At 26.1% G+C, this 13,607-nt stretch overlaps 1 protein-coding gene across 1 annotated transcript; it reads right to left on the reverse strand.

Moving 5' to 3' along the window:
- Positions 1-5,195: 5,195 nt before the first annotated feature.
- LOC101488266 (binding partner of ACD11 1) lies at positions 5,196-9,142 on the reverse strand. Its single transcript, XM_004493132.4, has 8 exons — positions 8,981-9,142; positions 8,752-8,855; positions 8,139-8,214; positions 7,236-7,307; positions 7,085-7,150; positions 6,349-6,689; positions 5,737-5,860; positions 5,196-5,603 (listed from the first exon to the last, which is right to left on the reverse strand). The coding sequence occupies exons 1-8, from the start codon at positions 8,984-8,986 to the stop codon at positions 5,583-5,585; spliced, it is 810 nt and encodes a 269-aa protein (XP_004493189.1). The 5' UTR covers positions 8,987-9,142; the 3' UTR covers positions 5,196-5,582.
- Positions 9,143-13,607: the final 4,465 nt, after the last annotated feature.

A 13,607-nucleotide genomic window follows, 5' to 3' on the forward strand; every position in this document is an offset into this window, starting at 1 on the left:
AATATATATAAATACAATTTTTTAAAATTTAAATATAATATACAAAAAAATTTTGAAATCTGCCTAATTGGAGACTCCGTATCAATGTTTTGATTTCACATTTTACCACCGATCTTGCATCTACTAATATTAGAAGTTGTGGGCGTCCCCTCAACAAGATTTACATACCCTATAGCATACGAGTGTCAATATAACTTTCGTGGGGAATTACAAAAGTTGGGAGAGTTTTTTATTATACAAAGTTTGCTTCTTCTGTGATTGTGACCACGTATACAATGCTTTGATAAAAGCAATCGAAATTCTACTTTGTTAATTTCACGTTGATAAAAACGTTGAAGCTAATATACAAACAATATATCTAAAATGATAGGTGGGAGTGAACGTTATATTTAATGTGAATTATGGACAACACTTGCAACTCTTGAAGCAAGAATGTATTGATAACTTGTTATTATGTGACAAAATTAAACCCCAACTTCGCACAAATAAATGTTTGTGTACATACGAAATTAAAACACAGATTTGTGTCGTGAAGATGCATACATCTAAACATCTAAACAAAATTATGATGTCTATTCAAGATTTTATCACTAATGTTTTTAAGATATTTATTAAAGATTTCAAAAGTATAGTTTTTTTTCTTTCTAAAAAACAATTTTAAATTTTTTAAAAATTTAATGCACAAATTATAATACATTTGATGTCCTTGAAATATAGGTTAATATTTACTTTGAAAAGAAATGTTAAATACGTTTTTAATTTTTATAAAATTATAACATTTTACTTTTAGTCATTATAAAATAAAAATATAATTTTTTGGTCATCATGTATGCTATTTTGATTTCTACTATTAAATCGATATATATTTTTGAATGAACTTTTGCAAATGTATGTACAATAATTTAAAAAAATCTTTCACAGAAAATGGTCACAAATTTTGATTTTATATTTAAAAAAACTATATTTAATTAATTCTAAATTAAAAATTCTAAATTTTTATTGAGGAATTCTAAACATATTTAAGAAATCATTCAAAAAAAAGTTAAAAAAATAATTATATATATCTAATTTCAGCAAAGTTTAAAATTAAAATTTTACCTGTGGAGCGGATAAAGTGCTCTACCGTACTTTGAACCCGACCCGCTTAGCTCCCTTGGGCCTCACTTTTCATTTTTGGATTGTGTCGCTCTTGTTCCCTCATCTCAGTTTTCTTTCGCTTTTCGTTTTGCAATTTGTTTTCGTTCAGCTGACGATAATTTCTACTTAATTAATTACACGATTGAATAAGTATCTCAATTTCACTTTGTATTCTTTGACTGATAGATTTGGATAATGGAGAGATACAAACTTGGTTTATCTGTATTAGGTTCCAGTATGCATGTTGATAATGATAATCATAAATATATTTTTTATTTGTTAATTAGTTATTGAAAGGATTCAATAAAATTGCTTGTTTGTTGAAAAAAATATATGTAATTTTATAAGAAAGCTTCAATTATGTTCCAACTAAATTGCAGAAAGTATTATGATGAGCAGTAACAATCACAGATAAATTAATTAATGGTAGATTTACAATGAGAATGCAACAAAAATCTATTTATTGAAAGGGTAGAGAACACATGACTTTCAAGAACACAAATAATATGTGATCATAGAAGAACAGTAAAGGAAGGTGATTCATCCTTGAAAAAAGATGGATGAAAAAGAAAGAATAACACTTGAAGATCATCAATGATCAATGAGTAGAATAATTTAGGATGGAAGTTAGTCATAAAATGGAGCAGTTCATTTGGTTCAATTAATCGAACCATGCACAGCTCTAACCACTTTCATGTCAAAAAGTGAAAGTAAAAGTAAAAGTAAAGTAAATTGAAATAATCAAAATGACTAAACCTGGAAACAAGTTTTTGACATTCATCCAAAGCAATGTGCAATGTAAGTGAAAATCCGGTTTCTTCAAAATCTGAACAAGATTGAACAATAATGTTCAAAATCAAAATTTTGAAACTGGGACCACAATCTTGTTGGCTGAATGACTGTTGTGAAAGGCATGTGCCTCATATTGATGTATATGTGTTAATGTTGTTGGTTGAATGATTGTTGTCCAAGGTTTGTTTGTGTGACTCATTGATTTTCATGTTTATGTGTGTCTGTCTACCCATAATTAAATATATTTGTGTAAATTTATATTTGTTCATTCTTCACATACTCTTGTGCAAATCATTGGCAAATATTTGATCTCATCAATTATTTTATTTTACTGGTATATTAAGCACATTTATGATATGAGTATTTGATCTCAGTATTTTTAGCTATCTAGTTCCCAACAATAATACCATTAGCTTTAACTCTTTTTTTATGAAAACTCAATTTTTTTTTTTGCTTAGGCATTAACTAGCCTCCTGCCGTAAGTCTACTAAACTCTCCTAGGAATAGCTTTAGATTTGATCATTTGATGCATGGTACTAGGGCTGTGCAAAAAACCGGGTTATGTGGCCCAAATCCAAAACCGGATCCAAATCCATTTTAAATATCCGGTTAAAATCATTTGGTTATAATCAGGTTTATTTATAAACGGTTGGATAACCACTTTTGTTTTATATTTGAATTTAGTTTTTTATCCACTACTAATATTTTGTTAATTTTGAGATTTTATTTATTGAAAAAAATTTGAATTTTTTTTTTCGAAAAATTATCGGAAAAAAATAAATAAAAACAACTTTTTTTTCTCAAAAAAATTTTAAATCGAAATTTTTAAATTTCTTGAAAAATTTGGTGAGAATTTTTTTAAAAAAATTTATCAAAAAAATCGATTTTTTGAAATAACCAATTTTTAAACTATGAATAAATGATTTTTTAAAAAAATAATCAAATGTTAACCGATTTTGAAAAAAAAAAACGATTTTAAAATTAAAATTTTCAAAATCGGTTGCTTAATTATAAACCGGTTATTTAACCATAACTAATTTTACAATTGGTTTTATAACCGGTTTTAAACCAAATAATGGATTTGGTTACAAATCTAAATCCATATATTGGTTTTAAAATGGATATGATTTGGTTTTTTTAAAAAACCAACCATGAACAGCCCTACATGGTACCACTGTACTAGTTCTGTTCATTTCCGAACACCTCTATTTTACTGTTCATTTCCGAACACCTCTATTTTAATTCTGAAATGGTGAAAATTATATTTAAAGTTCCAAAATAATTTGTTTACAAGTTAAATTAGTTTGTGTCACATGTTTCAATGCTAATTTCGGTTTTTTTTTCTTTCAAATAATCTGTATTTTAAAAAAAATTATCAAACTATTCCCTTTTTAAAATTAAATATCAGAATATCTATTTTTTTTTTTTCTTATGAATCGCGTTTGAAAATTGTGACTTCCTTAAGGAACCTCGCGTTTGCAAAGACGATTTCTTTTAAAAAAAATTCGAAAAAAAAATTCTATTTTTTTAAATTAACAAATATATATATATATATATATATATATAATTAATATAATTCATAAAAATATATAAATACAAATTTTAAATTAAGATTGACTAGAGTTGCATGTAACATTTAAACGATATTTTCGAGTATGACTAGTTAACTGACATAGTACACATTAAATCTGAAGATCCTCGTTGTCCAGTCTAGTCATCTCCGTCAAGTTCAGTCTTCTCCGTCCAACCAAAAAAATACGGACTATGTCGATTAACTGATCATATTCAAAACATTGTTCAAATATTACAGACAACTCTAGTCTATGTATGCAATTTAAAATTTGTGTTTATGTATTTTTATAAATTATATTAATTATATTTTTTTTTATTAATTTAATAAGAAATTAATTTAAAAAAAAATTGTTTAAAAAAATCATTTTTCTAAACGCGGACTTTCTTAATGAAGTCGTCGTTTGTAAAAGCGGTTTGTAAAGGAAAAAAAGAAATATTTTAATATATAATTTAAAAAATAATAATTTAATTTTTTTTTTAAATATAGAATATTGAAGAAAAAAGCCCGCTAATTTCAAAATATATATATATATATATATATATATATATATTTTGAGATTAATTTAACAAATAAAATATAGTTCAAAATATCTTCAGTTCAAAATATCTTCAGTATGATTTTGAATACTCAAAAGACTGACAGGATCCACAATTCTTTTGGAGTAAAGTGGCCCACCATTGCTAGCTATAGCTTTATGACTTCTCCATAATTCTAGATATGGACTTGTGGGACATAGTACTATAGTATTCAATTAAAGAGGCTGAATAAATTGCCACCAATGTTAGAAGAATAATACAAGAAGGTCGATGCTCTTCCCGCTTACCTCAATTCTCATACATTTTTCCAAATTCTAAGATTAGATAGTAAAAGTTCAATTTAACAATGAAAAATGAGATTAATAATATTATTGGAAGTTTTAATCCAATTACATTTTAAGTAAGTATTTAGAGGGTGAATGAACAATTATAGTAAAATAATGTCTCAATCAAGAATTCAATCACTTTAGAGCATTTAATCACAACTTTTAAATTTATGCTCCATCCCTATACAATAAATGTTATTTTAGAAGAAAAAGAATTATCTCAAAATAAATGTGATTCATAAGTTTCAATTCAATTTTAATTATTTTTTTTACTATATTATATATACAATTTTAAAAATATTATTTTAATTTGCATTGATGGAAGGAGTATTGGATAAGACACTTGTTAAAAAATAAAAAAAATAAAAAATAAAAAGGATATTTTGAGTGAAAATTTTAACTTTTTAAAACTCCAAAGTAACAATTACACAGAAACAGATTATTGTTACTCTTAGCATTTTCCTATTTTATATCATAGATAATGACAAAAACAGATTATTGATTAAAATAACAAAAGTTAAATTACACCAGCTAAATATAAAACTATGATGATTTTTTTAAAGTTGTCTTTTCCTGGCGACAGCAGCCATCACGTTGGTCAAAAGAGGAGTATACTGATTTCCATTATTTCACATGGAAGGACCCTAATGATTGTGTTTAGTAACAGCATAATCAAAAGTATATAGTTGACTGAGTTCCTAAATTGATGGTCCATGTTCATTTTTTAAAATATCAATAGAAAAGTAAAAAAAGAACTAAGCTAATAATAGTATACAATTTTCATGTTTTATACCAGTAAAGCAATTAAATAATGTAATGTAACCTAGAAGATAAAAAAAAATTCCCACAGAAATATTTGAAGTGTTGATAACAAAACAAGATGTCATCTTACATGCACAACAAATCTAATTTTTTTTCAACTCTGAAAAAAGAAATACAATTGCATCACACCTATAATTTCCTATTGACAAAAACTAAAGAGAAAAAAAAAAAGGCAAAATCACCAATTACATAGAAAACAGACACAGCTAAAACACCAAGTGTTAAAAGAATACAAAAAATTGGATTGAATTGAATCACTATAGTTGCTACTACAAGCATTGAACTGTTGAAGGACAGAAAGAAATCAGTGCATGATCTCAAAAGACCAAACCCTTTATAACACACAACAGCTCTGAAAGAGATCTTCCCTTGAGACCTTGATTACAAAATCCGGGCCTACACAACCAAAGAGGGTTCCTGCATCAATGAATGAAAGATTCAATCAATCAGATTCAAATTTTAGTTGAAGATTTAAAGTAACAATATATATAGATGTTCTTATAAATTTTTTATTATCTTTAGTATGACATGGCAAGAGCATGTGTCCAACCTTTGCTGTCAAGTTCGAAACAGCGATATTAAACTTTTCTCTAGTTTTTGTGCCGGCAACATTGCCGGCCTTTGCCACCTTGCTAAAAGCACCATTTAACCATGCTGTTCCAGCAGTCACATATCTGCAGAGGATGAGAACCATTCAGTAACATGCAAACATTTTATCATCAACATCCAAATTCATAGGGTGAAATTCAGCCACAAGATTCACGAATATGTGATACATGTCATTACTCTCCAACTCCGGAAATATAGAAACATCGACTTGGTATGAAAAAATGTTTTCTATTTCTGCTTGTAGTTTTCATTTTAATTGCAAAACTCCATCATTTCCACTTTGTTTCTTTTTGTCAAAAGTTTGTGTAGGAATCAGTGGAAAAACAGTTGTTTAAGCAATTTCATTAACAAATCTACAGAAACAGGAAACGTGGTGAAAACGAAGGGCGGTTTGCAATTAAAAATGAAAATGGAAAATGTTTTTTCCAACTATATAGGCACCTAAATTTCTTTTTGCCATCACCCAATTGGATAATACTACACAGTCATAATTTAATGTAGAAATCAGAAAGTAGATGCTTCAACGAAGATAAAGTGTCATATTCAACCAAACCTGCTTGTTTTGACAGCTGATCCAGTATCATTCAACTTCCTCTCGGCTGCAAATATTGCTGCCATTGTTTTATCTGAAACATGTAGCCTCTGATCCACATACTTCACTTTCTCATTCACTACAGAAAGTCCAACTGTCAATTTCTCCGTCAGTCCAACTCTCCTATCAAAAGAACTGACCTTTGCAGATGCATTAGCAGTCAACTGATGCTTCTCATCAAATGCTTTAGCTTTGTTCACCGCATCTTGCCTTATCGCTGATCCTTTGGCCAGCACACTTGTAACTACATCTTGTGCTTTACTAAGATAAACTCTTCCATTGGTTGAACCCAGTTTCTCCCCCTGAAAGAGATGTAATACAGAAGACCATAAGCTCAATCACAAAAACACAATGTGCACTGTTGTAGTAATCATGTTCTAGCTACAAAATGAATAGAAAGTACGGCCCAGATTATTAGTGATGAAAAACGGACACAATGCAAGAAGCCATAAAAATAGTTAGAATGTTACTAATATTATCTTCTAAAAAGAATATCGAACCATCTTCTCAAGCAGTTGTTGGAAATGCAATGTCAAATTAATCCGGTACATTTAAAACACAATCAAATGAACCAATAAAGCACTAGGTATCATAAAAATGATTTCACAACCTTTTTAGCTAACTCCAGATGCTTATGGAGAATAGTTCATTAGGAAAACTGATCATGCAAAAACTTAAATTTGTATTTGGTCTTTACCTCAATATTCAATGCATCGTCATCAGAAGGAGCAACATTTATAGCATATTCCGCCACCCTTACTTCCTACATAAATTACTTTTGATAAGTACCTATTTATATCAATATGTGTACATGTGATATAGGAGCTATTGGTATTTGGTACACTTACCTGCATTGCACGATTTGCAACATAGTTCTCAGCTGGACTTATACTCACAATTTGGTCAACTATTGTTGCTCCCTGATATAAAGACAATAAAAGTTTCACTCTCACAAGCCACGAAGTATAGAGGCTTATATAACACAAATAAGTTTCAAACTCAATATCAATACTTGATCATGTCAAAATATAAGAGGTGAGAAATAAAAAGTTATGGACTCAATAATACTACTAAAAGATATCCAAAAAAAAAACACAGATAAGGAATTATTTCTCTTGTTCTACTGTGAAAAAAAGTTAGACTTTAATCTGTAATTTTAAGAGCAAGGAATCTGTCCTATCAAATGAATGTTAGCATAAAGCCTAATTAACTAAAATACAAGAGTTTTCACTTTCTGATTTTCAAATGACCAACTCAAATTTGATCTTAAAAGTTCAAAAAAAGTCAAAAGGGTTCACTTCAATGTCCAATTATCCTTATTAAATATGCAATGGAACATTTTTTCAACATGAAGGACAAAAATAAACTATACACCAAATGAAAACCTGTACTCTTTGTTGACATAGCCATTTTCATAATGACTAAAATCCAGTTTAGATTAGCCTCTGTCTTATGGGAGCTTCTCGATTGAGATAAGTATCTAACTCTTAGCAAACAGTAAATGGCCTTATAAGTTTAGGTTATGAAGAAGTTGGATAATAGAGCTTCTGAAAACGTTGAGATACAGACACTAATTTCAACATATGCAAAAAGCAATTAGTTAGAAGACTCATAATCATTTGATAGGATCATTTCAACTTCACTTACGGACAAGCTTTTGTTGAAAAATTTATCCAAAATGACTCTAAAAATCAAACTTGACAATAGACACAGCTCCACTAACAAAATTATAGAAAGAGAAGAGACATTACCGATAACAATAATGCAATTTCAAGCGCTCTAGGATCTTTAAATGTCACAAATGCAGTCTTTGGTTTCCCATATTCACTGCAACAAGCATACACAAAACATGCAACCGTTATATGGATTTAACTTCTCTCAACAAACAAGTAAAAAATAAATTTAAAAAGCTGCAAGTTTCAAGAGCTAAATTCAACACACAGATTATTTCAATTCAAAACTATAGAACAGAAATCATGAAGTTTATTATCAATTATTTTTATTAGCTAAAAAAAAGGAGAAAAAAAGTAGATTATTGAACTGTGGCAACTCAATTTACAATATACTTTGCATAGCATCATACGTAACCCTCACAAAAATTTATAAACAAAAAAACAAAAACTTATAACTGTTCTATTCTGCTTTGTTCTATTTTGTTTTAATTAAAGCAATTTTGAATCATAAAAACTCAAAATTAAAAGCAACCCATGATTTATTTGTTTTTTAACCCTCCAACTTTTCCTTTATAAGCAACAGCATCCTTAAAAGGCACTAAGATTGAAACAAACCAAAATTGAAATTAAGGAACGAAAGGGGTACAGGCAAATTAAAACAAGAGTGAATTTTGGTGATGAAATTACCCACCTTACGATCTCAATGTGCTCGATTTCTCCAGAAAAAGAGAAGAATTCGTGAATCTCCCTCTCAGTAGCTAGATCTGAAAGTTGCTTCACTTGAACTGTCCTTGTCTGAAATATTGAAGAAAAAAGAGACCAACCCAGAAAGTGAAAACCAAATAAGACTCAAGTTACAAAAATAAAAACGAAAAAAGAGGGGATTTTGAATTCGTAGAAAAAATAGTAGAAGTGTAAACCTGCATTGTGATAGAAGATAATATGAATATGGATGATTAAAGTGAGTGAGTTTTGAAAGCAGAGTCCTTTAAGAGAAGGGTTGTTGTGTGCTACGTTCAAAGTGAATTTGTTGTGTTGCAGAGAGAGAGAGAGAGAGAGAGAGGAATGTGTGACGAGGCAAGGAATGTAATGATGATGTTACCTCGTTAAAACCCAACATTGTTTCAATGTTTGCACTATGCAGTCACTTTTCTGTAATTCCATAATTGTCCTCTTGCTTCTTATTAAATTCTGCTCAATAACTTTTGTATTAAATTAAATGTTATGTTAATGTTAACAACTATTCTTAAGTTAAAACACTTGATAAAATATACAACAAGGAAATAATTTTACAACTTTCTTTTATATTTGTTTCTTTAGTAAGTGTCTCAAAGACATTTATTAATATCTTTCTTAAATTTAAATAGAAAAGGAAATTTCTTAGTTACCTTAATACTATTTGAAAATATATAAATTGAAAACTGGTATTTCTAATGTATTTTTATTTTTTAAAGAATTTTACAAGATAAACTATGTGAATCATTTAAAAATGAATATTATTATTGCTAATTATTCTAAGAATATGCAGTGTATGTTTTATAAAAAGAAAAGAATATGCAGTGTATGCCAGGAAAGTAAGGTGGGGCAAGTAGATGGATTTATTTCCTTAAAAGATAGATCGAATTGATTTTGTTTGGATTATAATAGGTGGATTCAAGTCATGCATTCATCATCCATTAATATTTTTTTTTTAGATATTTTATTTATTCACAATTAATTTAATAAAATTTAATAAATTAATTTATTAATATTATATGAATGAATATTTAATTAATCCATCCATATAATTATTGTTATGAATCATTTAAAATTATTTCAATTGTATGCAGTTGTGACATGAGTCCTCTATGATGATATTCATGGCTATTTGCAATATATTAGATCATATCGGGTGATGTGCATTGTATCCTATAATATTTTTTAATTTTTTTTTATATGTAAATGATTTTTGTTTTTTGTTTATACTTTATTTTGCACCTCTTAAGAAAAATATTTTTTTACATAAAAAATAATTAAACACATTTTAATTTTTTTAAAATAATTAAAAAAAATAAGTAATTATATTTCTCAAATTATCCCTCGTGAAAAGTTAAGAATTTGTTTTATGAGAATAATATGACTATTAAAAAATAAAATTTAAATTAATTAGAGGGTACCTAGAGAATAATAAAACATTACTTAAATATAATAAAAATAATTAACATTTATTTATAGTTTTGATGTACGAACATAATGTTTTTTTTGTTCTTTATACTCAAACTAACTCACAAGATAATTAGTAAAAATTATTATGGCATACTTTTTTTGTTCTTAATATGCAAATTTATTTTATTGGCAAAGAAATACATACATTTAAGCATAAGTCAAATAAATAAATAAATAAATAAATAAAAACTGAATCCGTATACAATGGGCTTGTTGGAAATATAAAATAGTATTAGTGTGGATAGAAATGTAAAAAGACAAAAAATGGGTGGCCATTGTTTAAGTCGCAAGTGATGGAGATTCTGTTAATCGCCGGTCAAACAAATGACTTGGATATTCGAGCGTTTACACTGCTTTGCTTCCATATCATACATATTACATACACACGTATATACTAACACTAGTGTCAAACCTACCTCAACGTTCTAAAAATACCGTTTACTAATTAATTGGCCTGGGTTCAATCAACGGGTTCATTTTTTGTAAAATTTTGAAAAATCTGATATGCACAAATTTTAAAATTATACTTTTTGTGTCAAATACATACAATATTTTTCATAATAACACATAATAAATTAAAAATATTTTAAATATTGAACTTTTTAGTGTCAAATACATCGATTCTGTTTAAATAAAATAACATATAATAAATTAGACTATTAATTAATTAATAGTATTTTATACTATAATAATTAATTAATTGAAATAACATATTATATTAGTTAATTAATTAAAATAGCATAATATATTATATAATATGATGTACTTCTTACGAGATGTATTAAATAATTAATTAAAAAAATGCTATATTGTAAATAATTAATTATTATAAGAACATCTTCTATATTATATAATACATTACTATGTTAAATTATACTATACTACTATTATTAATTAATATGCTTATGTAAATTTAAATAAATTATATACTATATTATAGTCATTTTAATAAATTATATACTAAATATATATTTATACTATATATATATACTATATTATACTATTTACTTGTTCATCTTATACTCTAGTATTAATGTGGTGATCATAGTTTTTAAAAACAAACATATCTATGGTTCTCTAGAAAATAGAGGTTTCTTAAGTACAAGATTAGTTGGTCAAAATTTTAAAATATTAGTAGGAGGTTGAACTCAATAATATTTTATTGTATTTTTTACTCTTCTATTTTTCACTAAAAATAAATAATAATAAAATATAATCATAGAAAAAATACGATTCAATTTCATTTATAAATAACAGAGTATTCAATTATTAATTATTTAATTTAATAATAACAAAATATATCAATTTTCCGATATTTGATATAACACCAGACATAAGACAAAAGTTGGTCTCTAAGTTAATAAATATATCATTAGAATATTATTATATTATAGTAATTAAAATTTAGCATCTATTATATATATTTAAAAACAGACACTGAATGCCACCTCACCCACGAATGCCACCTCATTCTATTTCATCCACATATACAAATATTTTCCACGTCAGCAAAAAAGCTATGAACCTCTCCTCATTTCTCCTCTCTCAATCACTAATTTATAAATTTATGAAAATAATCATAAAATAAGAATATATGAAAAATTATTAAAAAAGTTACTTCCAATTATTAAAATACACAAATTTATTTAAAATTATAATATATGAATATATTAAAAAATATAATGAACAAAAGTTTACTATTTATATGTGTTTTAAAAAAATATGTTAACACTAAATTTTTATCAATTAAATTATATATTTATAATTGAATGCTATTTTTTATTTTAATTTTCCTTATTATAATAATAATTTTAATGTTAAAAATAAATGAAAATTTAAGTATTGCATAAAATTAAATTATTTTTTAATAAAATGTATTTTTGGTACATATCAACATAACTATAATTCAATTGCACAAACTATTTATTTTATAAGTTATTTTATAATAAATTTATAAACTATTTTATAATATTATTTTATAATATTATTAGTCTTTTACCAATGGTAATAATTTATATTATTAGTAATTAAATTCAATAAAAAAAAACCCATTTAATCACTCATAAATATCAACATAAATGTTCTTTATTTAATCTTGCTTTTATGAACAATTATGTTATTTCATTTATTGTGAGTAATGATTTTATACGTTAAAAATTAAATTACTCATTAATGTCAATCCATTTTTTTAGTAATCATTTATAAAATAAAAATATATACTCTATTCGACAGAAAATACATAAATTTATTAAAAATAATCATAAAATATGAATATATGAAAAGTTATTAAAAAAGTAAATATATTCAATAATTTTTTTTTTACAACAACTTCTCATGCTCGCAATTAAAACATCATAATAATAAAACAAATAAATTTAGACTACGCTACAATATAATTCAACATTAACATTTTTTTAAAATAAAAAAATATTAAATAGTAAATCATATTTATAAATTTTTACATTTTATTTTTGGGTTTGTATTTTATATTTTATTTCGTCAAATAAATACAAATACCGTTATATGTTTGAAAAATAAATTAACAATCAAAGTACAATGGGTGAAACAATTATCCTGTATAATAAGTTATCATATGAATTTTACAAATTATTTTAAAAATTAAATTAGATGATTGTGATAAACATAATTTTCCCTCATTTTAATTTTCCTAATCATATTCAATTATTACAAATCAATAAAGTAATATTATAAGATAACTATATTTATAATAAATAAAATATTACTTATAAAACTTACAAATTTATTTTACAAATCAATAATTTTTCTAATCATATTCAATTATTACAGCTACTTCAACTTTGGATTCTCTGCTTGATCTCATGGCTGGTGGCATACTTTGGTTCACTCACCTAGCAATGAAGAACATAAATATATACCAATATCCCATTGGAAAGCTGAGGATGCAGCAAGTTGGCATAAAATTGGTGACTTTAGTGTATTTTAGAGTAAAATTGGTGATTAAATTTAAGCATAAAAAATTATTTAGATGAGAGAGATAGATACAAAGTCACAAAAGATAGAAGATTCAAAGGTAGAGAATCCTTACCCATAGGAAAGAAAGTTGCAAATAAATGAAATGAACTGTAAATATAAGACTAGGGACAAAGGTATAAACAGTACACATACTACTTTAAGATTAACATTAAAACTATCACTAAGTACCATTATGCAATTTTTCTCATAATTTAGTTGTCAATTTTTATTTCCAACTCTCCAATATACTTGGCCAAACTTCTCTAAAGCTGTTATTAGTTTTCTTTTTGGAGTTTTTTTTTCTTCTTTTTCAACGACCACAAAGAGTTTGCTTTGAACCCTAAGAGA

This window comes from Cicer arietinum, chromosome 3 (genome assembly GCF_000331145.2).
Source record: "Cicer arietinum cultivar CDC Frontier isolate Library 1 chromosome 3, Cicar.CDCFrontier_v2.0, whole genome shotgun sequence".
Taxonomy (NCBI): Eukaryota; Viridiplantae; Streptophyta; class Magnoliopsida; order Fabales; family Fabaceae; genus Cicer; species Cicer arietinum.

What these genes read in the sequence shown, in the direction of transcription:
- LOC101488266 (XM_004493132.4), bottom strand. An exon ending in AAATTGCATTATTGTTATCG is followed by an intron (nt 7,308 to 8,138) that starts GTAATGTCTCTT and finishes TCTTTATATCAG; the next exon opens with GGAGCAACAATAGTTGACCA. An exon ending in TTTCGAACTTGACAGCAAAG is followed by an intron (nt 5,604 to 5,736) that starts GTTGGACACATG and finishes TCATTGATGCAG; the next exon opens with GAACCCTCTTTGGTTGTGTA.